This window comes from Podarcis gaigeae (assembly GCF_964106915.1).
Source record: "Podarcis gaigeae genome assembly, chromosome: 3".
Taxonomy (NCBI): Eukaryota; Metazoa; Chordata; class Lepidosauria; order Squamata; family Lacertidae; genus Podarcis; species Podarcis gaigeae.
Genome location: NC_139680.1, coordinates 78,787,965 through 78,812,043, shown reverse-complemented (window position 1 = coordinate 78,812,043; position 24,079 = coordinate 78,787,965). Strand labels below are relative to the sequence as shown.

The 24,079-nt window shown below is 41.2% G+C and overlaps 2 protein-coding genes across 42 annotated transcripts in view; one reads left to right on the top strand and one right to left on the bottom strand.

The window, feature by feature from the left end:
* Positions 1-11,689, bottom strand: part of SDCCAG8 (SHH signaling and ciliogenesis regulator SDCCAG8) — a gene marked incomplete at its 5' end in the record, with an annotated part of 88,722 nt that extends 77,033 nt beyond the window's left edge. Inside the window, 7 exons of one of the 2 annotated variants that reach the window (XM_083732344.1) lie at positions 591-655; positions 2,965-3,084; positions 3,846-3,968; positions 5,685-5,798; positions 6,785-6,870; positions 6,949-7,095; positions 11,616-11,689. In XM_083732344.1, the coding sequence (XP_083588470.1) occupies positions 591-655; positions 2,965-3,084; positions 3,846-3,968; positions 5,685-5,798; positions 6,785-6,870; positions 6,949-7,095; positions 11,616-11,628 (668 nt within the window). Of the gene's footprint in view, positions 1-590; positions 656-2,964; positions 3,085-3,845; positions 3,969-5,684; positions 5,799-6,784; positions 6,871-6,948; positions 7,096-10,730; positions 10,885-11,615 lie in introns of those variants that run through there. The other variant, XM_083732343.1, reaches the window with a different exon arrangement.
* The window catches only part of CEP170 (centrosomal protein 170), a 76,480-nt gene continuing 63,530 nt past the window's right edge, over positions 11,130-24,079 (top strand). For 14 of the 40 annotated variants that reach the window (XM_083732086.1, XM_083732084.1, XM_083732083.1 and 11 more), the window contains exon 1: positions 11,708-11,993. The gene's annotated coding sequence lies outside the window, so the exon portion shown is untranslated. Of the gene's footprint in view, positions 11,383-11,690; positions 11,994-12,217; positions 12,470-24,079 lie in introns of those variants that run through there. The other 26 variants (XM_083732073.1, XM_083732072.1, XM_083732059.1 and 23 more) reach the window with 8 other exon arrangements.

The window sequence follows — 24,079 nt, the reverse complement described above, 5'->3', positions numbered from 1 at the left end:
GCCCTGGTCTCTTGCAAAAGAGCGTTCCACCAGGTCGGGGCCAAAAAGGCCCTGGCCCTGGTCGAGGCCAGTCTAACCTCCTTGAGGCACAGGACCTCCAAGATGTTATTGTTTGTGGACCGTAAGGTCCTCCACAGGGCATGCCAGGAGAGGTGGTCTCGTAAGTATGAGGGTCCTAGGCCATATAGGGCTTTAAAGGTTAAAACCAGCACCTTAAACCTGACCCTGTACTCAACTGGGGGCCCGTGCAGCTGGTATAGCACTGGATGGATATGATCCCGTGGCAAGAGCCCCATAAGGACCTTGCCGCAGCATTCTGCACCCACTGGAGTATCTGGGTCAGTTTCAAGGGCAATCCCGCGTAGAGAGAATTACAACAATCAAGCCTAGAGGTGACCATCGCATGGATCACTGGGGCAAGATCAGGGCGAGAAAGGTAAAGGACCAGCTGCTTAGCACGGCGGAGGTGGAAAAATAATTGCTTCTTTGTTATGCTGAACTTTGGATAGCTATAAAGAGGCAAAACAAAATAAAATTCATTCAGGTGGCAGATACCAATCTGAAGTGAAAAGAAAGATTTTTTTTATTACCTTAGGGAAAGGACCTGAGTTTCAAGTGCTTCTGTCTGTTCTTGATAGAGACATTTTAGATTTTCCTTTAAAACAAAATAAATACACTGGTTTATTTAACTACAAGTAAGAGACATGTCAAGAAATCTGATCATAATAATCAAGACTTATTTTTAAAATTTAATAAAATTATAATGAATTTTGTATACTTTAACAGACATTCAAAATATAGCATTTTCCAACCATGACTTACAGCATTTAAGACTATATACCGTGATATATATAAACAACACAAGGACAATAACAGAATATTAGTAAAAACATTTCAAATCAATATATCACAGGCAGTCATAACACTACAGGATTAAAAATAGAGGCTACAAACTATTAGACCCTACAGCAAAAACATTTTTAGAGCCCACCTACCAAAACTAGCAAGGATTAGGTTGTTTGTATTGCATCATAGTAAGGAGCTTACACAGTGATAGCCATGGGGTCACTACAGAAATGGACCTGTCTATTCTACCTGGCATGACCTCCCTTCCTGTCAAGTGCACACACAAGTATTTCCTGCATGCATGCATGCCCACAATAGAAAAAGGTAAAGATGCTAGGGAGGAATGACTATGGGGAAGGAGAAAACAACACAGAACACATACATTCTGTGCAGCCCCACCAATGGGTGTGTGTAGCAAATTGCAGTATAGCAATGAATATTCATGAGGGGCATAATAGAATGTGTGAGAGCTGACATACCAATCACACAAACAGAAAAATAGGATCTAAATGAACCATTTCCCAAAAGGCATATTAAAACCAAAGTAACCGAGCAGACCCATGGTAGTAATAAATAAGGAATACTGGAGGAAGCTACAGTAGCAACAGATCTTAAAACAAGCATAATAAAAATAGGATAAAAATAGTAACAATGCAAAAAGATTTCTCTCTCACACACACATACCCAAAATATATAATACATCCATATAATAAAAAGCACAAGTTTCAAACCTCCAGCTAAATATTTATTTAGAGATTGCTAACCCAGGATGCGGGTGGCGCTGTTGTGTAAACCACTGAGCCTAGGGCTTGCTGATCGGAAGGTCAGCGGTTCAAATCTCCGCTACGGGGTGAGCTCCTATTGCTCAGTCCCAGCTCCTGCCAACCTAGCAGTTCGAAAGCACATCAAAGTGTAAGTAGATAAATAGGTACCGCTCTGGCAGGAAGGTAAACGGCGTTTCCGTGCGCTGCTCTGGTTTCACCAGAAGCGGCTTAGTCATGCTGGCCACATGACCCGGAAAAACTGTCTGCAGACAAACGTCGGCTCCCTTGGCCAGTAAAGCAAGATGAGCGCCGCAACCCCAGAGTTGTTCATGACTGGACTTAACTGTCAGGGGCCTTTAGCTTTACCCCTTCCATGAGGAAAGAAAAACTCCTCAAAAACAAAAAGGGAATAGAAGTGTGCAACTGTAAAACTGGCAAGGAACATGAAATGTCTGGATTGGCCAGGCCTGGTATAAATATTTAAGTTCATATATGAATCTAAATTCAATAGGTTTAAGAAATTCCACAGCACATCATATACAACATTTGATGCTTCTGTACTGAAGGTCTCCCATTCCAGTGTTTCCTTGATTAAGATTTGTTTTAGCTTCCAAAGATTATAATACATATTGACTCAAGTACTATAAATCATATGCATGTTTTCTTTAATGTATACTTTGCTAAAACATTCTGTCAAGCAACAGTTGGCAAATAGTTTCTTTTCATTAAATCAATTAACTTAAAATGCTTGCACTGATGGACTGATCAGAAGATGCACAATGTTGAATTCCTCCCTGTATCTTGGTTACTTGGTATGGAGGACAAGCATGATGTCTGAGGTTTCCTGGTGCATCTGATCAGCCCCTGCCAGAGACCAGAATGCTGAATTCGAAGGACATTTAACAGATCCAGAAAGGAAACTCTCCAGTTGTATACAAAGTTACATTCCATGTTACTGATTAGTTTGAGAGGAAGGTCCAAAGAAAGTGACTGTCAGAAGCTAACTTTCCCTCCCTCTCTTCTCTTGAGCACTGTCTGCAAGCTTCCAATAGATTTTTGGAATTCCGACATTCCGACTTTCTTCCTCAGCCTCCAAGCAACCTGCTCACCCAAGTGAGCAGGGTCTCCAAACCTCAGGCTTTGGGGAGATGCGGGGAAAGGAGGAGACAGAAATATCAGCTTCTGCCAGCTCCCTTCTGCAAGCTGTGGATCCAACTGTATTATGTTGGTCACTTTAAAAGTATTTGTTTTACCCATAATTCTCTGTGATGACATTTAAGTAATTTCCTATTCCAAAAGAGTAAATAAAATAATGCCATATGAATAGTTCAGTGGGTTTCTAATAGGCACTGACCAGTTCTAGCTGCCATTTATCCACCAGAAATGTAGCTGCTGTAGCCTGCTCATTGTTATGAGACGATTTAGCAGTTTCACAAACATGAGAATCATCACCACCGGCATTTTGTGTATTTCCCTGAAACAAGAACAATAGCTTTTCAGTGTCTGTGCCCATTTCATATCCATACATCAAACAAAAACATTACACAATATGTGAAAATGGGATATCCTGTGAAGTTACACAAAGAGCACGATAATAGTGTTGTGTTGCATCTAAATACTATGCAAGTAGTACACTTCCACAAGCTGCCCTCTTCTACTGCAACCCGCCCTGGCAACATATCCCATGTCTTTTCTTAAAGACATTCCCAGAAGAAATTGTTCAGGACTGTATTGGGGAGACGGGGCAGAAAAGCCAAACAATTAAAATTACGTCCAGCTTGTGCAATGATAGGAAGGAAGCCATTATGTGCTTCTGCTTCTAAGTCAGAAAAGAACAAAAAGAACAAAAACACTGTGCATACCAGAACATGACAAATACAAAGGTACCTCTAGTTGCAGACTTAATCCGTTTCAGGGTGCTGTTCACACCCTGAAAAGTCTGCAACTAGAGTGCCTCTTCTACGCATGTGCATGGCGCGATTGAGCGCTTCTGTGCATGCGCGTGCGGCGAACACGGAAGTAAACACTTCAGGGTATGCCGCGTTCGTAAGCTGAAAGTCCGTAACAAGAGCAGAAAGCAACACGTGGTATGACTGTAGTAAAATAAGCTGTGTGGCTATGGAATATTATACTTTTTTTGTATTTTCAAGTTCCATAAATTTTAAATATTTGCTATTGAAGTACAGCTGTATATAATCTATATAAGCTAACAAATATAAATTCTAGAAAACTTACTGAGGCATCCAGAAGGGTTTGTTCTCTCAAAGTGTGCTCTGCTGTTACTTCCAGTTTATCATGGAGTTTCTCGTTTTCAAGCACAACTGTACATATCTGAGACTTCAGTTCAGATAAATCCTCCTATAAAGTCAAATATGTATACTGTAAAAAGTATGGTAATGAGTTTTAAACGCGGCAATGAAATGCTCTTCTCACTGTAGCATAAAAGATTAATGTCCACTTTTGAATAAATTCTGATTAAATATATAGTGAAGAAACATGTTTTTGCTTGCGGAGAGCATTGTTTATCAAATGTCAGACATTAGTCACTTATGAGGCCAATTCCAACATGGATGGAAGGTTTTTACACCAGAAGAGCATTACCTGGAATACAAAGCACTATTCTCAACTACCAGACTGCAGCACAATAAAAAAGTAAGTTAAAAACAAGAACAGCCCAGGCATAGATATTTTGCATTCCTTAAAACTGTAAAATGCATATTTCTATTATTTGAAGTTACTCTGGCAGTGCTGAGGTAACTTTACAGAACCTTCTGTATCCAGCTCAAAATCAGCAACCCTTAGAAGTCATGAATATAACCTGAAGAAGCATGTCTTATTTAGGGCTGAGCAGAGAATAAAAGACTCACAAGCGCAAATTACACTAACTTCATCTTAGTCAAAAGGTCAAAAAGTAAACTGCAAAGAAAACATGTTTACTTCAGTGAATCACTGGCCACCTCCAGACTGTCAGTATTTTGCATCAGGGATTCAACCTCATACTAGAGATTTAGGCCTGCATAATTAATGTGGATTAAAGCACTCTGTTGCCTAAACATAACAGATCCACTTTAAAAAAAGAAACGGACTTTTTTGGCTTGGAAAGTGACAGAGAATGCACTTAAAAATTTGGGATGAACATATGATTTTCCCACCAGCAAATCAGGATGAATGCAGGATGAATGCTCCTTGCAGTATAACTGCCCTGCAAACAAACAAACAAACAAACAGGCTTGATGTAGCCTAACCTCCACATAGGATTTGTGCAAGCAAATCAGGATAAATGCTCATGAGTCATCTGGAGAAGGCCAGCGAGTTTGCAAGTGTTAAATGTGAACATAGTGACAGGCATGTGTGCAACTGAGGAATATGTGGTTGCATGTACATGGGTGCTGTGGGGCAAGTGTGTATTGGATATGCAATTAGCATAATAAGGATGCAACTAAAGAGGCTGAGGGGACGCAGGTGGCGCTGTGGGTTAAAGCCTCAGCGCCTAGGACTTGCCGATCGAAAGGTCGGCGGTTCGAATCCCTGCGGCGGGGTGCGCTCCCGCTGCTCGGTCCCAGCGCCTGCCAACCTAGCAGTTCGAAAGCACCTCTGGGTGCAAGTAGATAAATAGGGACCGCTTACCAGTGGGAAGGTAAACGGCGTTTCCGTGTGCGGCTCTGGCTCGCCAGAGCAGCGATGTCACGCTGGCCACGTGACCCGGAAGTGTCTCCGGACAGCGCTGGCCCCTGGCCTCTTAAGTGAGATGGGCGCACAACCCCAGAGTCTGTCAAGACTGGCCCGTACGGGCAGGGGTACCTTTACCTTTTTAAAGAGGCTGAAGAACAGAAATGTACCAGCATCTTGTCACATAATGCTCACAGTCCTTTTTTCTATGTGTTTAGTTCCTATTTAAGATATGTTTGACTAAAGATAAAATGTATCTTTTGGTTGAGGTCTGCTTCTAACTAACAGAAAATAGATGGCATAATCTATCTTGTGGTGATATATGTTTTGTTTCAATTCTGAATGTACAAATGTAATCCACATGACAGACCAAGTAATAAGTAGGTTAAGCACAATGTACAATACCTTACAAAACTTGACTTCAGCTTCTAAGTGATTAATGTATTGTGACTGGTCATTAATGATAGAAATGAGATCACAAAGGGCAGGCAAATTTTGATCTGTAGCATTAGATGTTCTCTGCAGGAAATAAATCAGTTAGGCATAGTAAGCATTTATAGGCAAGACCCTCTCCAGCAATGTTTATGTTGAAAAAAATGCTTTAAAATTAAATAACTTACATTAAGTGTTATCTTCATTTGATATCTAGTAAGATTATTGAATCAAAGCCAGATTTTCTTCTGTGCTCATTAAGAGTGCGTAGAAGATCATAAATACTTTACTCTTACGATAAGCTCTTAAAACAGAGAGCATGCCAGCACTAGCATTCATTTGTTGACTTTAGTTTCATTTTACCTAGGCCTTTGTTCCTCAGTTATTAATACTTTTATACAAACAGGCTTCCTTCTCTCAGGTTATAGATAAAGGTTAATATGTTGCAAGTGAATCCAGACAAGATGGAAGCAATCCTTGTTGAGAGACGACTTGCTTTGGGACAACATGGTCTACTTGCTGTTGATAGGCTGAGTATTGCTCCAATGGAGCAAAAATTAGGTCTAAGTATTCTTCTAAACAGCCTGCAAATGACATTTTACAAACAGCCTCTACCCCCTGAGCAAATTATAATATAATACAATATAATTACACATACATTAGAATGGGCTCTCAGATCTTTAACTGCATGAAAAGGCTCTCATGAGCAGCTCAGAACTCCATCACCTCTGCAATGAACAACTAAAAACACCATCAGACTTTAGTGGGTGTTCTATTCACATAGTGCAATAAGAGTAAATACAGATCACTTGCTTTCCACATATTTTCTGCTGCTGGGCTCTGTGCATGTTGCATACATTTGGCCAGATTTATGGGGCTGAAGTAAAGCTAGACAGCAATGAATATAAAAGTTTACATCTTTAATAAACACATTTAACTAGCCCATTAATGCCTTGTTGAACGTGTATGTGATTCACCAAGTGTGACAGCATAAATGCTGCTTCTATAGATACTTTGCCATCAGGCATGTAATTATTTGTTTCCTTAAAAAGAAAAAAGAGGATAATGCTCACTGTGGGTGACATTCTACTCCTCCTCGATGGGGATGTTTCAGTCTCTTTTTCTTCTTGTTGTCGTAATAAAGCTTTAAGTTGATTAACTGTAAAAAATTGGAAAGGTACATTATAAACCGTGCCATTGTAAATGGAAACAAAACCCGAAAATGTAAGTTTCAAACCTGCATGGTTGTGCTGTAGCTCCTGCCAAGCTTTATTCTCACTCTCATTAGGATCTGTATTAGAAAATAACTGAGCACCTTCTCCCATTGCCAGATCTTTTTCACCGAAGGCATACTTCAATTGAGCGTAGCTTTTAGTAGCGCGGTCTGTGAACAGCAGCATTATAATCATAATTATATAGACATTCCTTGATGTTCTAACATATATAATGAGACTGACCATTAGAACCCTAAGGAAATTTGCAAAGTTAATACTTAAATACAACATCCATAGAAGAAACCAACACGAATAACTAAGGAAGAGAATAATATTAAAATAAAAAGAGCAAATTTCCAATAGTAATATACAACTATACAGGATATATATATTGCTTAAATAGCTTATAATATGATTAGGAAAATAAGTGGGTTTACATTTTTTGTATTTTATTACACCAGTATGGGATGTCCTGGATCTTCAGCAAATAAACAGAGAAATCCCACCTTGGGGGTCTTCCTAGAAAAAACTCAACAATGTTTGGGGTGTCCTGCTTTGTACTTTTTGAAATATGGCAACCCTATAGAGTTGGGAAGAAATATTCTAACGCTAAAACCTAGTTTTGCACCTATATGCTGAAGGAAGACTGAGTTCAACTGAGTTTGGTTAGTGCAGAGGATTAAAATTCAAACTACCGTACTTCAGAATTTTATGCAATGCAAATTTTAGGAATATCTACTCAGAAATGATTCCAACTCAGTTCTGCTAAGTACATATAGGATTACAGCACAGGTAGGTGTCCACATAGATGTTTGCTAATGCACTAGCGGCAACTATGAATCTTTGTTATTTTTTAAAAGGTATTCCCCCCTTTTAGTATGTGTGTGAAGTGTCATATATGCATCTTACGTGGCTCTGCAACAATAGCCAAATTATGCTTAGGGAGCCACTCTAGTTTAAAATCAGCAGCTCAATATTCCAAAGGACCCAGGAATATTTGTGGCTGGCTGCTTCATAAAATCTGCATCAACATCACACAGTTCAACTGACAGTTAGCTAGCCCCCCCTAACTCTGACTTGCTAGCTACCCAGCCTATATAATACCAAACTGGCATAATATAGCCAATCTACTGTCCACCTGTCTGACTTGCATCCATCTCATCTGCAAGCCCCAGTGATTCCTCTACTGTGGAAAGTCATTAGCAGTGTTGCAGGAACAAGTGGGAATTGGAACAGGAAATCAACAATCGCAGTGCCAGACCTGAGGAGCAGCCTCCAACAGTTGTGCTGTGCACTTGCAAAAAAGAGAAACTTATTTTCTTATTGGTGGTATGTCTTAGGTACTTCTGAGTATCTACTCTGCATGGCCTTTGTTTTCTGCTTATACAAGAAAATGTGTGCTTTTTTGGGGTTGGGGTTACTTATAATTGGATTCACTGAGGGTGCTAAACACACTCACAAAGGTCAGTGAATGAAAATTCCATCACTGCTGTCATCAGCATAAAGTGCAATTTTGAGCTCTTCATTGCCATACTTGATACTAAGGTATGTGATTATTATTTCATATGAGATTAGCTAAGAATTCCAGAAAGAGTGCAAACAGCAGTGGACATAGCAGGCGGCCTTCCCAAGTACCTCGTTCTAAGTTAGCATTATCACTTTTTTACAACCTCATGTTCCTTTAGTTTAATTAGATGAACTTTTGCCTAAAACAAAAGGAGTGAACTGTCATTTCCAAATCTTTTGAAAAAAGGTCACCCCAGAAGCATAACAGATTTGGTGAAAGTGGTCAAAGGGTGAACACTGAACACTTTTTAACACTTAATTTATAGACTACCTATCAGTGCAACACTCCAGGTGGGGTATTCAATTTAAGAACAATAAATACAACAAAAATTCCACATAAAAACATTTAAAGTATAGAAATAGCAATAAAATCCAATAGTGCTATAAAGAGAGTACTGACACTTTACAACATACCAAAAGGCCTGGGCAGATTTAAAAAAAAATCATCACAGACATCAAAGATAGTATTAGGTGAGCTTCCCTAGGGACAGCATTGCAAATAGAAGTCACCACATATCCTCCCCGCCAGTCATCACCCACCTAACTTTAGATGGCAGGAAGTTTTTGCTAATGAACAAAATATTAAGCCAAGCTCATGTCAAAAAAGGCAGCCCTTCAAGTAGTGAGACCGCATGCTATTTAAGGTTTTATGGGTAATAGTATGAACTTTTAAATAATGGGACCAGTTACCAGCCCAGCTATTTAAGCATCAGAACAGTATGTTCCTCAAACTCAGTTCCAGTTAGCTTTGCATAATTGCATTGCGATAGTTCAGTGAAGAGGTTACAACAAAGGATCACAACTGATGCACCAAGCAAAATTGGTGTACCACAGATGCCATTGGCATCTCCAGTTAAAACAGTGGATCTACTGGTACGCTAAGTAGTAAACCTGCTCTTTTACAGCAAGGGTTCTCAAATGCAATTCTTGATTTCTGTTTGAATCTAAAACCACAGCTATGACAGAAGCAAAGCCCTTTTAGGGTGCTTTGAACCCCTGCATCATAGGCTCATGTTGTGTATGTGTATAAATATACCATATATCATAAAGACACGGACCCTGGAATCTCATACTGCTCATAAATTGGTGTAGCATACAACAATACAGTTCAAAATCCTACTGTATCTAACATAGGACATTACAACTGCTATAACATGCAGGGGGAAACCTTCAGCAATTTTTCAAGTGGTCCGTGGGGAAAACAGTTTGGGACCACTCTTTTAGAGGAAGTGCAACACTATCCAAACAGCTTGAACACCACCTTCCTGGTTGACTTTTGGTTCCAAACATTCAATACTTCCTGTGCATCACTTGGGTGTGATAAAGAGAACAAACAGAGATGATGTCATACTGTACAGATGGTACAGATGACCGTATTCAGTGGTTGAATTTAGATGTTAAATAGTGTGTGGGGCAGGGAGGGGGGGGGACAACATTAATATAATGAAGTCAAGCAGTTGCCTCCCACTTGCAGTCCATCTACTGAAATCATCCAAGCAGGAGCAAAACTTCTGAAGGGAACCACCACCACTTGTTGCCTCCCAATTCCCAATGTGGTCAGCCTATACAGGCCACCATTGTCAGTGGTATCAAAAGCAGGACAGAGGTTCAGGAGAATCAGCAGGTCACACACCTCCTACTGAACTTTCAGTGTCAAAGCCAGGCCAAAAAAGGTTTAAGAAAATCAGTTTCATTGATGAGTGGGTGCAACTTGCACAGAAATCACCAGCTCAACCATCTTCCTCAATAAAAAGGCATTTATCAGAAGGGGGACCCTGAAGGGCCTTTAAGGAGCCTTCAGGACATGGGAGAGTCTCACCTGCTTTTCCACATAAGGGCAGAGGGGTCAGGATATGGGGTATACAGAGTGGGAAGAGGTGTCACCTCGATTAAAAACAAAACAAAAAACAAAATGCACCAGTGAGCCCAAGGCAGACCAAATACCCGACAGCTGGCAGTTGCAGTTTTGGAGAATCCGCTACTTTTCAGCCTAATGCACATAGTTCTGCGTGAAGTGGAAAGCGGCACACCCCACCACCCCTGCAGAAATCTGCCCTACAGAGGGCCACCACGGGCTTGGCTTGGTGCACATTTCTAGAGACGCATCCCTGAAGCGCTGCAAGGCGGATCTGTGGGTGCTGAGCAGCCCCGAAGGGGGCGACAGGAGTTCATTGGGGGGTGGGGGTCTGAAAGGAGGACCCGCGAGCCAAACCTGCCTTCCCGCCTCTCGCTCTCTCACCGTGCAGGCTTTGCTGACACCGCTCCAGAGACTCCGCCAAGCCCGACTCCCCTCCAGCCTCCCTCATGGAGGCAGAGTAACTCGGCGAGCTTCCCCAGTCGGGTCTGGGGCTACACGCCGCCGCTCTTTCCGTGGCCCCGACAGACTCCTGCATTGGGAGGCGTGTGAGGTAAACCTTTTTTCTAGGCTTTCCCCGGTGGCTCTCGGTCGCTGTAGTCCAGCCTTGCTCCTATTACCGCTCAATAGTATGGGAATGCTGAACGCGGAGGGACTACAACTCCCAGGATGGGGAGCGGCGCACTTCCGACGCCTCTCACGAGGAAGCTCGTTGCTAGACAACCAAGCAACGGTCTTTTTCTAGGACCGCTTGGTGACGGAGGAGGAGGGCGAGGAGGCGCTGCCCAGGCCTGCCACGAAGCTGGCGACAGGCGGCAACGACATCTCCCCCTGAGGCAGACGGGAAGCCCCGCCGCCTCGCGCGGCGTTAAAGAAGCAGAAAGCGTTCCAGGCCCCCCTACCCGGCATGCAACGCGCCATTACTATGGCGTTACGCCCACAAGGCTTCGCCGCAGTTGCTTCTGGGAGTTGTAGTTGTTTCGCACCACAACAACGTAGAACAATACGTCTGCGGCTGCCAGCGGTACCACAATAGGTGCGTTCATCCTCGTTTGAGGTCGTGCGCACAATACTTCCTCCCCCCTCAACCCAACTGCGCGCTTGGGCGCGTTTTTTACTCTTCGCTCACGCCCACCGCAGAAGCAAGGCGTGTGCAGCGATCGCATGGGACAAAATATGATGTTTCTCGTCTCATTAACGTATCCTCCAAACTCTACATTTCTATTTCCCAATGGACAGGAGACTATTATTATTAATTATTATTATCACCTCTGCTCCCCATTGTCTGCAACAGGACGCCTGCGCAGTGCGAGCCTGCTCGCTGGGAAGCGCGCGTGCGCAGTAGTTCCGTTCTGGGGCGCTGCAAATCCATTCTTTTCATTTCCCCTCCCCCCCCTCCTCTCTCTCTCTCTCCCCGCGCTGGCTAGCTGAGGCGGCGCCTGCGCAATAGTTTCCCCCTGTTCCGCGCCGTTAGCCGCTATATGCTGGGAATAACGTTCGAGCGGTTGCTTACACAGCCAGAGCGGCACAGAGAGGCGGGGAGTTCGCGAGCGCCCTTCCCCTCCTCCTCCTCCTCCCTCCGCGTCCTCCTCTATGTGGAGAAGATGGTGGGCCTGTGAGCCAGCGCTTTTGCCTTTCCCAAGCGGGGTGAGTGATGCTGCGAGCTGGGGGACCCCTTCGCCCCAGCGCCTTCCCTTCCCCCGGCCGGGGATGGAGCCCTAAATGCGGCGCATTGTATGCCTCCCGCTCCGCCTGCTGCCCTCGCCCTCCTCCTCCAGGGGAGGCGGGTGCCTCGCCTGCCCCTCAGTGACACTGGCTCTTTTCCGAGCCCTTCTTCCAATGCTTTCTGCTATTCCTGCCCGCTGAGCATTGTCCCTCTGGGACTCCACAGAGGAGGCTGCGGCTCTTGCACGGAGGCGAGGGGTGGGGGTTGCAATGGCCCAGATTGGATACAGATGGAGCTGCTAAAACCACAGTTTCCTCTTTCCTCCCCTTCCTCCTCCAAGATAACAAACCTTCCCCCCGGGCGCTCTCTCCAGTGGGGGGGGGGGGGAGGCTTCGAGCCCCCTCTCCTCTCGTCAGCTCGCATACGCTTCTGCGTGGAAAACATGTCTAGAAGGGGCGTGAGTGCAGCTTCTTTGCTTTGTGCCTTTTCTTCTGGGATCGGTTTCCTTCTTTCTCTCTCTCCCCCCTCCCTCCCTTTCCACTGTGTATTCTCATCTGTCCATTTGCTTCCGATTCGTTTTATGGGCCCTCGTTTAGGAAACGACAACAACGACAAAAACCACCTGGCCGATAAATAGAAAAGGCGTGTGTGTGCAATAGTAGTAGTAGTAGTAGTAATACTAATACTAATAATTATTAGTAATAATAATAACAATAATAATTTGAAGCTTCTGTTTTTCAGCCTGGCATGCAGCTCTGATTGTAAGCAGCCTTTATCTAAAACGAGGCATGGATTTACATTTCTATGCACATTTTCTCCCCCCCTCCCTTCTGCTGATGTTCCTTCTGATAATTGTTTTCTGAATTCGTTTCCGTTGTGGTCTTCTGTGTACGAAAAGGATCCCTAGGGAAATGCATATGGCTTCTCGAAAACTACACAGACCGGAAAGTAACGGCCTTTTGTGGAAGGCATCATTGCAAGTCATTCATTTTGTGCACGAGTGAGATATGTGTAGTCATAGCAGCTTTCTTGGAAGTGAAATGGATTGGTTACAAAGGCAATAAAAATCTTAGCCTGGTTTTCAAATATTCAGTTTTTTGTGAAAGAGGAAGCTGACTGGACTGAAAACCATATGACAGCTCTACAGATGAGCCATCTTTTGTGATCTCATCCACTCATTGCTTGGAGCCTGATGCTAGAAATGGGGGAAGGGAAGAGGAGTGTTTCTGCTCAAAATTGTGTTCTGGTGCATTTATGATTCACTTAATCTAGTTAGTCTCCAGGATCAGGCATGATGTTGCTTTAGCATCTGATCAGGAAATTGTTAAATACATTAAAAATGGGCTGTAACTGTTCAGAATATGATACTAGCATGCAGTCATTGCATTGTAAATAAGTTGCTGTTTGAGCTACTTGTTAGCTTTTAAACAAATTTTAAGCAAGTGCTTCCAACAATATTGTGTATAACCAAAGCAAGAACAATATGCTGATAAAAACAGAACAGAACTTCAGAGCAACCAGACAATGTGTTATCTAAAATGGAATCCCTTGGATTCAGTTGTTTTCACATTCATTAAGTGCAAAAGATATTCTTAATAAAATATTTATTTGAAGCAATGCACTCAAGTTCCTAAACTATGACTAGGATTGTGCCGATCTGGTGTATCACATTGGTACTACTCTGCACTTGAAAAGGGTATTCTAGGGCAATGAATTATATTTAACATAAGATTATTTATATACATCTGTTAAACAACCTGGTTGTTGTTTTGGACACTCTGGCCAGACTGGTGTATGTGGTCCAGCAACAAAATTCAACAGTGGTTGAATAATTTGTACCATGGGTGCTGATAGAATAGCAGCTGCTTCACTTTCTTACTAGTAGTCTCTTATTTTAGAATACTTCATCTTCATGGAACTTTAAAAGGTCTCATAGTTCATAAAGTCTCCCGTTTTTTGAGTAGAGAGAATGTCTGTAAAGATAGTGTAATTAGCATAAATCTTTGTTTTAGCTAAATGATTTTGAAGCTCTTGTTCTGTTTTGAGATCTGGAGCTCCCTAATTTCCTACAATGTGCACAAACAATGTTGTCATTTTCATTCCTCCCTTTCCTTTCCACTTTATATATTAACCTTATCTCATTGTCTCTGCTGTACTTCTTTTATTTAAATGCCTGTGTGACTTTACATATTCCCATTTTTGTCTCGAGAGAATGGTAGAGAGCAGCTCCACACTAAAAAGGCTGATATCTGTATCCCTTTTTTAAATTCTACCTTCATGACTATCACAACTATTACAGTGGTACCTCGGGTTACATACGCTTCAGGTTACAGACTCCGCTAACCCAAAAATAGTGCTTCAGGTTAAGAACTTTGCTTCAGGATGAGAACAGAAATCATGCTTTGGCGGCGCGGCGGCAGCAGGAGGCCCCATTAGCTAAAGTGGTGCTTCAGGTTAAGAATAGTTTCAGGTTAAGTACGGACCTCCAGAACGAATTAAGTACTTAACCCGAGGTACCACTGTACTATTCTTAATATACGTTTGTGGTAAATAGCATTTTATACTTGTAAGTAGGTTCTGATTGGCTCAAATCAAGGCCCAGTGCTTGAGTATTAATGTGTTTTGAGTGACAGATCTTACATTTGCCTTTCAATGAACAAGTACTTAAAACTAAGAATCTGTACTGTGTATTAGTAATTTAGACTATACCCAAAGGTTTGTTTGCAGTGTTGATGATGAAGCCTCTGTTGAAGCTTTCCTAATGTCATAGAGGGGTGAGGTGGTTAGAAAATATGTTTGCTCAAACCTTGGAGGGTCATAGAAAGCAAAAGAGGCTTGCAAAGGCAGGGAATTCCACAGGCAGGGTACTACAGCTGAGAAATCACCCACCCATAGACTTTACCCATTGGCAGAACCTAAGATCACCCTCAGCTAGCAAGACTGGCAAATGCCAGGAAAGACAAAACTCTTCTGACAAGTATTTGTCCTCCAAGCCATTTAGGGTTTTAAAAGTAAATCACAGCACCTTATATGTGACTCAAAAATGAATGGGTGGCATGCAGATCACAGTTTATAGGTGTAATATATGACACTAAAAGGCATGAGTTTACCAGGGCATGAATCCCTGTGGCAAGACTTTCCCGGTCCAAGAATCATTGTTGTTGGAGGTCCATCTGGCCCCTTGAGCGCCCAGTGACAAAGATGGATCCAGAAATACTCCCAGACTATGCAGATGTTTCAAGGGGAGTGCATTCTCATCCAGAACAGCCAGTCTACCAATCAGAGGAACTTGTCAGCTCCTCACCAACAGAACCTCTGCCTTATTTGCATCCAGCTTCACTTTATTGGTCCTCATCTAGCCCATTATCATCCCCAAACAGTGGTTTTAGTAAGATACAGGATGGTGTCTCTTGGACCCTGGACACTGGTGATTTTCTAGTCTCTCAGTCCTATAAGAAGCCTACAGTTATAAATATAATACATTAATTATAGTGTCATTTATAATCTTAGAAGTCAGATCCCCACATGGTTCTCTCACTGTTAACATGGTGTTTAATAGATAGCTATGATTCATGATTCACTTTTATGTTTATTGTTTGATATATATGTGTATTAAATACTAATTCCCTTTTAAACTTCTCTTTTTAAAAAGAAAATACTGGAGGAATTCAGTGTTGTTCTAACGTTCTCATTCCGTCAGGACAAGCATTTTGGCTTGCCTGACAGACCAATCCTCCCCCCCCCCCCCCGTGTGCCCTTCCATGAGTTCTCAAGATCCCACTTGAGCCAATTTCAGGGAGCGAGGAAGGTGGATGATTTCCGCTGATGGGACTCATTAGTTGAATCCCACCCACTGAAAATAATTGAAATATTAAAGTCTTTTTAAAACAAGCAAACCCCCCACCCTGCTTACTACAATCCTGTAAGGTATACATACTACTGACATTAGTATAGTACAATCTGATTTTGAGTGTTATTCTTAAGATTTCCATATTCAAAGGTATTTTGCCACTGAATACCAGATGCTGAAAAACAAGAATGGGGGAGTGGCTGATATTTCATGCATTTCTTCTGTATTTCATGGAGCATCTGCTTGGCCTCTGTGGAAAACATGATACTGCAGTTTATGGGTCTTTTGGTTTGATCCAGAAGGCTTGCTGTTATGCTCACCCCTACCCAGTGAATTCATAGTTGAGCTGAAATTTGAGCTGGGACTTCCCAGGTCATAGCTCATGCTTGCAATCACTGTGCTATATTAGCTCTTCATAAATGTTACCAGCACTCAGATAAAACTTCAAGACTCCAACAAAATTAGAGAGCTTGAAGAAATCAAATCAAAATTAGTCCAGACCTGCATGTCAAAAACAGCCTCAGAAGAAGAATTTCTCCTGCTGAAACACATCTGCCTAGGTAGTTGTTTCCAGGGTTTTTTAATTATTATTCAGCCAGATATTATAGCAAGGCATAATTTGTGATAAACAAATGGTAATGGTCATAGAATCATAGAGTTGGAAGAGACCACAAGGGCCATCGAGTCCAACCCCCTGCCAAGCAGGAAACGCCATCAGAGCACTCCTGACATATGGTTGTCAAGCCTCTGCTTAAAGACCTCCAAAGAAGGAGACTCCACCACACTCCTTGGCAGCAAATTCCACTGTCGAACAGCTCTTACTGTCAGGAAGTTCTTCCTAATGTTTAGGTGGAATCTTCTTTCTTGTAGTTTGGATCCATTGCTCCGTGTCCGCTTCTCTGGAGCAGCAGAAAACAACCTTTCTCCCTCCTCTATGTGACATCCTTTTATATATTTGAACATGACTATCATATCACCCCTTAACCTCCTCTTCTCCAGGCTAAACATACCCAGCTCCCTTAGCCGTTCCTCATAAGGCATCGTTTCCAGGCCTTTGACCATTTTGGTTGCCCTCCTCTGGACACGTTCCAGTTTGTCAGTGTCCTTCTTGAACTGTGGTGCCCAGAACTGGACACAGTACTCCAGGTGAGGTCTGACCAGAGCAGAATACAGTGGCACAGAATACAGTGGTCATTGCTTTGCCTTTTGAGATCACTGTAGCCAGAGATGGGAATGCTGAACAGAAAAGCAGCTCTTAATTCCATGGTTTGGAGTTACTTGTTCTATTTTATTTCAACAATTTATATACCAACACCCAAAGTCTCCAAGTGATGTACAGTAATGTTACAGATTATATGATAAAGATAAAATCAATTAAAATTAACCATGAAATCAGAAAAAAAAATGCTTAAAGTGCCTGTTGAAATCTTCACCAAGGACTGAAAGTTCAAATGAGTGGTGTCTCATCTGATTTTAGCTGGGAGGGAGTTCCATAGAAATGGTCCCATATCACTGAGCACACAGCTCCTGGTGAGCATGAGCCATAAAGGACCACCAACAGTGACTCACACAAAGACCACAGTGATCGGCCTGGAATATAAGGGAGCAGGTGATCACATCATGGTTTCCCTTTTTTTACTATAGTTTTATGCAACACCCACCAATGAACAATCTCCGGGTAATGCACTGTTTGGAAAGTGGGACCTTTTTGTATTACAATTTTGGCAGTGTAGTTTTCAATCCCTTTCTTAACGATCCCTAACACAGAATTCTCCCTTACCATATTTTAAATTTTCTTCATGTTACACATTTTGTCTTACTGTGAATGTACCTATTACTGTGGTTTTGCATATGTTGTACACAATAAAGAGTGTAATAGCTGGAAATATATATCCAAGCTTTACCATATCTTCTCTTTCCAGTCTTTGCAATATCATACCCTTTGGATAATGAGAGGTTCAGAGAAAGTTTATTGTAGCTTGAATTTGAGCAGAAAGAATTCACTGCCAGAATTAGCTAAACCTCTGCGTGTGTGTATGTGTCCATGTCCATATATGTGTGTGACAACTGTCGCTTTTTGGGAATCCAAATAATGAGTGGTTGTACTACCTGCTTAATAGATTACTTACTTCAACTTTGCTGGTTATAGATCTCTCAACAAACAAACCAAGACACCATCAATCTTTAGCCTGCTCTCATTACAAAGAAATAGACCCTAAAAAGAGGCCACTCCCTGAAACCTGCCACTTAGGAAGCCAGTTATGAGCTATTTTTCATAAAAATGCTGATATTACACAATATATTCTCTTTCAAAGCTGTTGCCTTCATGTTCTCATCTACCATGTTCAGGGAAGTTTTTAATATTTAACACTGTATTGTTTTTAATACTTGATTGGGAGCCGCCCAGAGTGGCTGGGGAGACTCAGCCAGATGGGCGGGGTATAAATAATAAATTATTATTATTATTATTACCCACGTCACACTATTTATCTTCTAGGAGTATATCTCATTTACATTTCTCCCTCAGTAGTTATCAAGTAGTTGATAAATATTCCCTGTCATAACAGTTGCACAACCTGTGATTCAGGTCTTGTGCACAGGTGATGGCCTTCTTAGGATGGTTTTATGATTGCATTCAACATGCTTTTAATTATTTTCATCTTCTATAGCTGTGTTACATTAATGGGCCATTCATTGCCGACTTAACAACTTTCGATATAACCTTATCCGTTCTTTCCAATAAACTGCTACATATATGGATTTTGCAGTGTGATCAATTCAGGCTTATTGTCAAGCTGCCAAAAAAACTTCATTCAGTGTAGGAACTGTCTCCTACTAGGAAGAATGATTACCTTTGGGCAAATATATTTGTAAAAATATTTCTGAATTTTTTTGTATTAGCCAAAAAAATTGATTATACAGTTTGAAGAGAGAACTTGAAGCACAGATAATGCCTTCTGTTAAATGTATTCTTCATTGTTGGTGGCTATTTTGCAACCGGAATGGTATCATTTGGTTAAATACTAGAAAATAGTGTTTTGCAGTGCATCCTGCAAATTACCCATTTAAAGAGTAGATATAAGGAAAACCATGATGTGAGTGCCACTGCTGTGTTTGCAATTATTTTGATATTTTGAAAAAAGCAAATTTAAAATTATGTTTATAAATGGACATATTGTATTTTCATTCATTAGTGTCGTATTAATATTTTCTTTAAGGTAGTTATAAGGCAAATTTTAAATTCAAGTAAATACATTACCTTCATTTAAAATTCAGCAGAAATACCAGAGGTTTATTTCTTAAGCATACTGTTCTATGTGCGTCACTTAGCATGTTTCATTTTACTTATATTTAGTAAACAAACCTAATAACTTTGCAAGTTTGAAAGTCGGACGTCTAATATCTTATTTGCAGTTGGCATCTGTTCTCTGTTAATGAATTTGTGAAACAGAAAAATTTCCATGTGAAAAGAAAGTACTAGGATTTATTTATTTATTACCTGCCCTTCACTCTAAAGTCCCAGGATGGGTTACAGCATTAAAAAGAATATTAAAAACAGCTTGAGAAATTTTCTGTCCCATATCACTGGTGGGACTGACTTTTAATTTTGTTTCACATCATTTTTAATATATTTGAGGACCTCCAAAAAACACACCATTCCTATGTGGTCAGAAATGCTTTCAGATAAATATCAGAATTTAGGGTCCTGGTTCCAGAAACAGCCACTGTTTAGGGAAAGTTCTGGGATGTTGGCAAAGAGGGCAGCAGTCTTTTGTTTGTAAAGAAGAAGGGAGGGGGGCATCAGCAGTTAAACATAGTTTCTGCTTTTGAGTTGATGTAATTGTGGTCTGGACTTCCTTTCTAATTCTGGGGGTCTTGTATGGGGGACAATAAAGAAGTTTTGTGTCTCTGGCTCAAATCAGACTGTAAAATAGTTGCTTAAGCTTCTGCTTAATGGTCTGACCCTTTAAGCTTCAGTACCTTCTTCACTTAGTTTATTATGAATACTAGCTAGAAGGCTTATTGGTAGGCATAAGGAAACCTATTTATTAATCATATCCCATGCTTTGTAGGTGAAGCAATGACCAGAACATAGAAAAAAAGGGCTGTCTTTTGCTCAACCCAACAGACTACAACATCTATAATACAATGATATATCACTTGGTAAAACACCTTCCTCACATTTTTTTTTAAATTCAGGTGTTCAAATTTGAGATTAGATCAGCTTTGAAATCTGAGTCATCTCCAAAATTGGGATGTCTTGGCTGATTTCTGAGCTTTGAGAATTTGATCTTAGACACACACATTGAACAGTCACAGATTATTTGCAAGCCTCACAGATATTTGGCCAGGTGAAGCATTTTGGGCAAATAGACTGTGCTTGCAAAAGAAAACTGCTGGTGGAGGAGGAGTTAACCCCACAGTAGATTTATTGGGGAGCAGGGCTGCAGTGCTCAGCACTTCCTTGAGGGGTGAGTATTACAAGCTCTCGAAGCTTGTATCTGGGCCAAAGCCAAGAAAACATGACATGGGGTATCAGATGTGTCTGGTTCAGTTAAGCATTGGGGTTCTACACCTACAACGTGAGAAGGGTTTTGATGCCTGATTATCCTGTTCTTCTTGGTCTTGGGGCCTTCAGAGAAAGAAGTAAAGAATACCAATCATAGTTGGGATAAGGTAAGGTAAATCAGGACCCTGGGCAGCTCCCAGTGGGCCCTGCTGGCTGTTCTTGAGAAGGTGTCTGAACAAAGGCTTGGAATCATCTGAAGCCTTGACAAGACTGGCAGATCTTCCCGTGATTCTGCCTCCCCTGTGAGAGCTTTTTGCAATTTCTTAAGCGCCCGTATTCTATTCTTCAGTTACACACTCATGCATCAATGTGGAGCAGGAGTGGGTGACGCTTCAGGAGAATAATTGTTAGGACTTCAAGGGTTATGTAAAAGCCACATCTTCAGACCAAGGCAGTGTAGAAGTAGGTGCTATGGGGTGTCTGGTGCATCATCTCAATTCTTCAATTATAGATTGTTTGTCCATACTGTCCAGGGTACTTGGTGTGGGAATTAAAAAAACCCAAATATGTGTCAGGTGGATTGAGGCCAATGCATATCAGATAAACTGGAAGGGAAATGAAAGAAAAGAACCTCAAAATAAATTCAAAAACACTGTTCCTATATTACTGAGGAATATTAGTGGATACATGCATTTGGTGCAAAAGAAATTAAGTTATGAAAATCCCTGTATATTTGTTTAATTTGATAGAAGAAACATAATCTAGTCCTGTCAATGAGAGATCAGGTGGAAATGTACCTTGGGCAATTGGAAGAAAGCTTATTATGCCATTGCATGGCACAACGTGCATGCAGTAATCTGATTACCTTTAGATGCAGTAGCATATAAGTGGATGAAAAGAATTAAAGACATAATCTTGACCTTACGAACTTGAGCAGGGAAATACTGATGAAAGTGATATCCATTCTAAGGTGTTTTCAGTATTATTGAGATAAGTATTTCGGGTAAGGTAAATCGGGGAAAGTTGGATATACTGTGAACTCATATCAGCCTACAAGGTGAAAAATATTCGTAATGGCAAACTAACAGGGTATGTGAGATTTTGCTGGTGATTAATATTGATACTTTTTTTATTTAGATAGATATAAATTATTTGGCAAACAAGCTAGTAATAAGTAACAAATCTGTGTTGCATAACTAGAATTTACATAGTTATGAACAGTATTATTTTAAGTTTCCTATCTGCTTGTGCAAGTACCAAATTCTGCTTTGAAGAAGTGATCAGAGATTATCCATGAACTAAAATTAGTTTTCAAATTGAGCATGATCTTTATTTCAAAAAATTGACATCAAGGCCCGAGAGAAGCATGATGAATTTAGGCAGTTATAATGAGTTTGCAAGATCATGCATCCTTACCATTTCTATCTCCCCCTTTCTATGTATACTTGTTTTGGTAATAGTAACACACATGCATACCACAGAACTGAATAAAGGCAGTGCATGAATTAGCAACTAGCTGACCAGGTTGAGTAGTGGGATAAGCTGCAATCCCTTGGCCTATTGGTCCCTAAATCCCAAATAATGTCTATGCATGTATCAGGTCTAAGTCTTAGGTGCCTCTTCCTTTTATGTTCACTTTCATTTATCTCAAGATGCAGATCTACCAATTAAGGCTTTTAAAAAATCAGGTCTTGAATAATTTAGGCAGAGCTGAGAATGCAATAGGCTTTGAGTTGGTCTTAAGAGATGAAATGGGATACATTTAAATAATTGGTCAATGATGAAGTCTTTGTCATGAGAGCAGTAAACAAAAGGAGATGTCAACTATAATTGAAAAAAACCAGATACTTCAAAACAGATGTCGGGTGTGTTCTCATATGCTCTCGGTGTGCGTTACAATTCAATAAATGGGCTAGTGTTAAAATTTGCCTTGAGAAGAGTCTTTTTCTGAACTACTTCGTAAAAGAAATATGCATTCTTACTCAGTACTTGCATCAGCTAAATATTGCCTAATATAATAAAAACTCATAAACATGTTTCTCCCTCACTCCTGCCTTTCTAGATAGTTGTACTGGCATGTGATTCAAATTGGAACAGATCTGCAATTGTGTAAGTTTTGTTGAAGCTAGTCATTACCAGCAAGGGCTGCACACCAGTCAAACTGAAGGGTAGTCAGTTTATGGGTCATTAGAAGCAGTCACGTATACCCAGAATACTCTGTGGGTAACAGTTTACCTATTTTTATTTAGATATCGCCATGCTTTTATGTTTGCCCCTGACTGCTGTAGGGCTAGAGACAAGCTGTCTTCTGCCATTTGTTACCTAGGGCAAGAGTGAAGACAGCTTGCATGTTAGCTTTGCTGCAGTCATGAGCAAAGGTACTCTCCTGACTGTAACTGTAGGTATCTCCAGACAAGAGCATAAGCGATCATCAGTGACTCGGGCCATTGCCTATAATGCATAGAGTGCTGGATTATGGAGACCGAGGTTCAGATTTTCATATAGCCGTAAAGTTGATTAGATGACATTTAGCTTAGCCTACTTTACACATTTCAGTGCTAGGTAGAACTCGATCTTTGGTGAGGGTCCTAAATGTTGCTTCTGCTGGACCAAATGCTCTAAAGTAATAGGAGCAGCTGCTTGACACTAAGTCATCTGTCTTCAAGGCTTGTGGACTTTTGATCATGTGTATTTGTGTTGGGAGTGGGGTAATTGCTGTTTCTAACCCCCAGCCACAACCAAGGGCATATTCTGTGGTAGTGTTTTCATATTTTAATAATTTCATTGATAATATTTTAGCTCAAATATTGGCAGGCAGAGAAACTGTTCTTTCCAAACTGGGTTACACCCACAGAATGTGGAGTTAAAGTTCTGAATTATGTGGATTATATTGGTAGCTTTGCAGCTGTTGCATCATCTGTTTGACACACTTTTGAATAGAATAATTTATGTACAAAGCAGCTAAAGAATGTAATTCCCAAAGCTGTAAAAACAGTGCAACTCCCTTCAAATGAAAACTGCAGTACATGCCAAAATATAACACTTTTTTATTAGGTTAGTACATTCCATTAAAAGTGTGCATGCGTTGATGTTAGGTATTTAAATTCAGTGTGATGTCACCTGCATTTTTATGTTACTGTTTCTACCAGGGAACCAAATACAGCTCTTTTAAGAATTTTCAATTTTCTGTAGAGTGACAACAGTGGTCCATCTAGTATTTTCCTTGCAATGCATGTTTGCACTTGATAATTGGTAATGGACTCGACTCTTCCATTAAAACCTACTTGGCAGAACTGGGGAAACCTTTTCAGCCTGAGGACAAAAAAGTGGACAGAGCAATGGATATGACACCTACCTTTGTACAGTAGACTACATTTCAGTCACAGGGTTTTGTATATAACAAACCTGGCTTGCCAACAGTGGGGTTGCTGCTGGGTGAGGAGGTTGGTGCCGTATATGCATGGTAGTGGAGCCAATCCAGCACTCCTGCACCTATGCCCACATAGTGCACACACACATGCCCATCCATGTGTGCTAGAAGCATGTGCTAGAAGAATGAGCACAGTTTCAGGACACATTCCAGCCAGGCAAAATACAAGGCATAGTACCTGGGAGGAGTGTGTCCTAGGGGAACATAGGTGTGATCTGGGGAGGGTTCAAGTGCCTGATAGACAACCGCATTCAGCCCCAGATCCTGAGATTCCCCA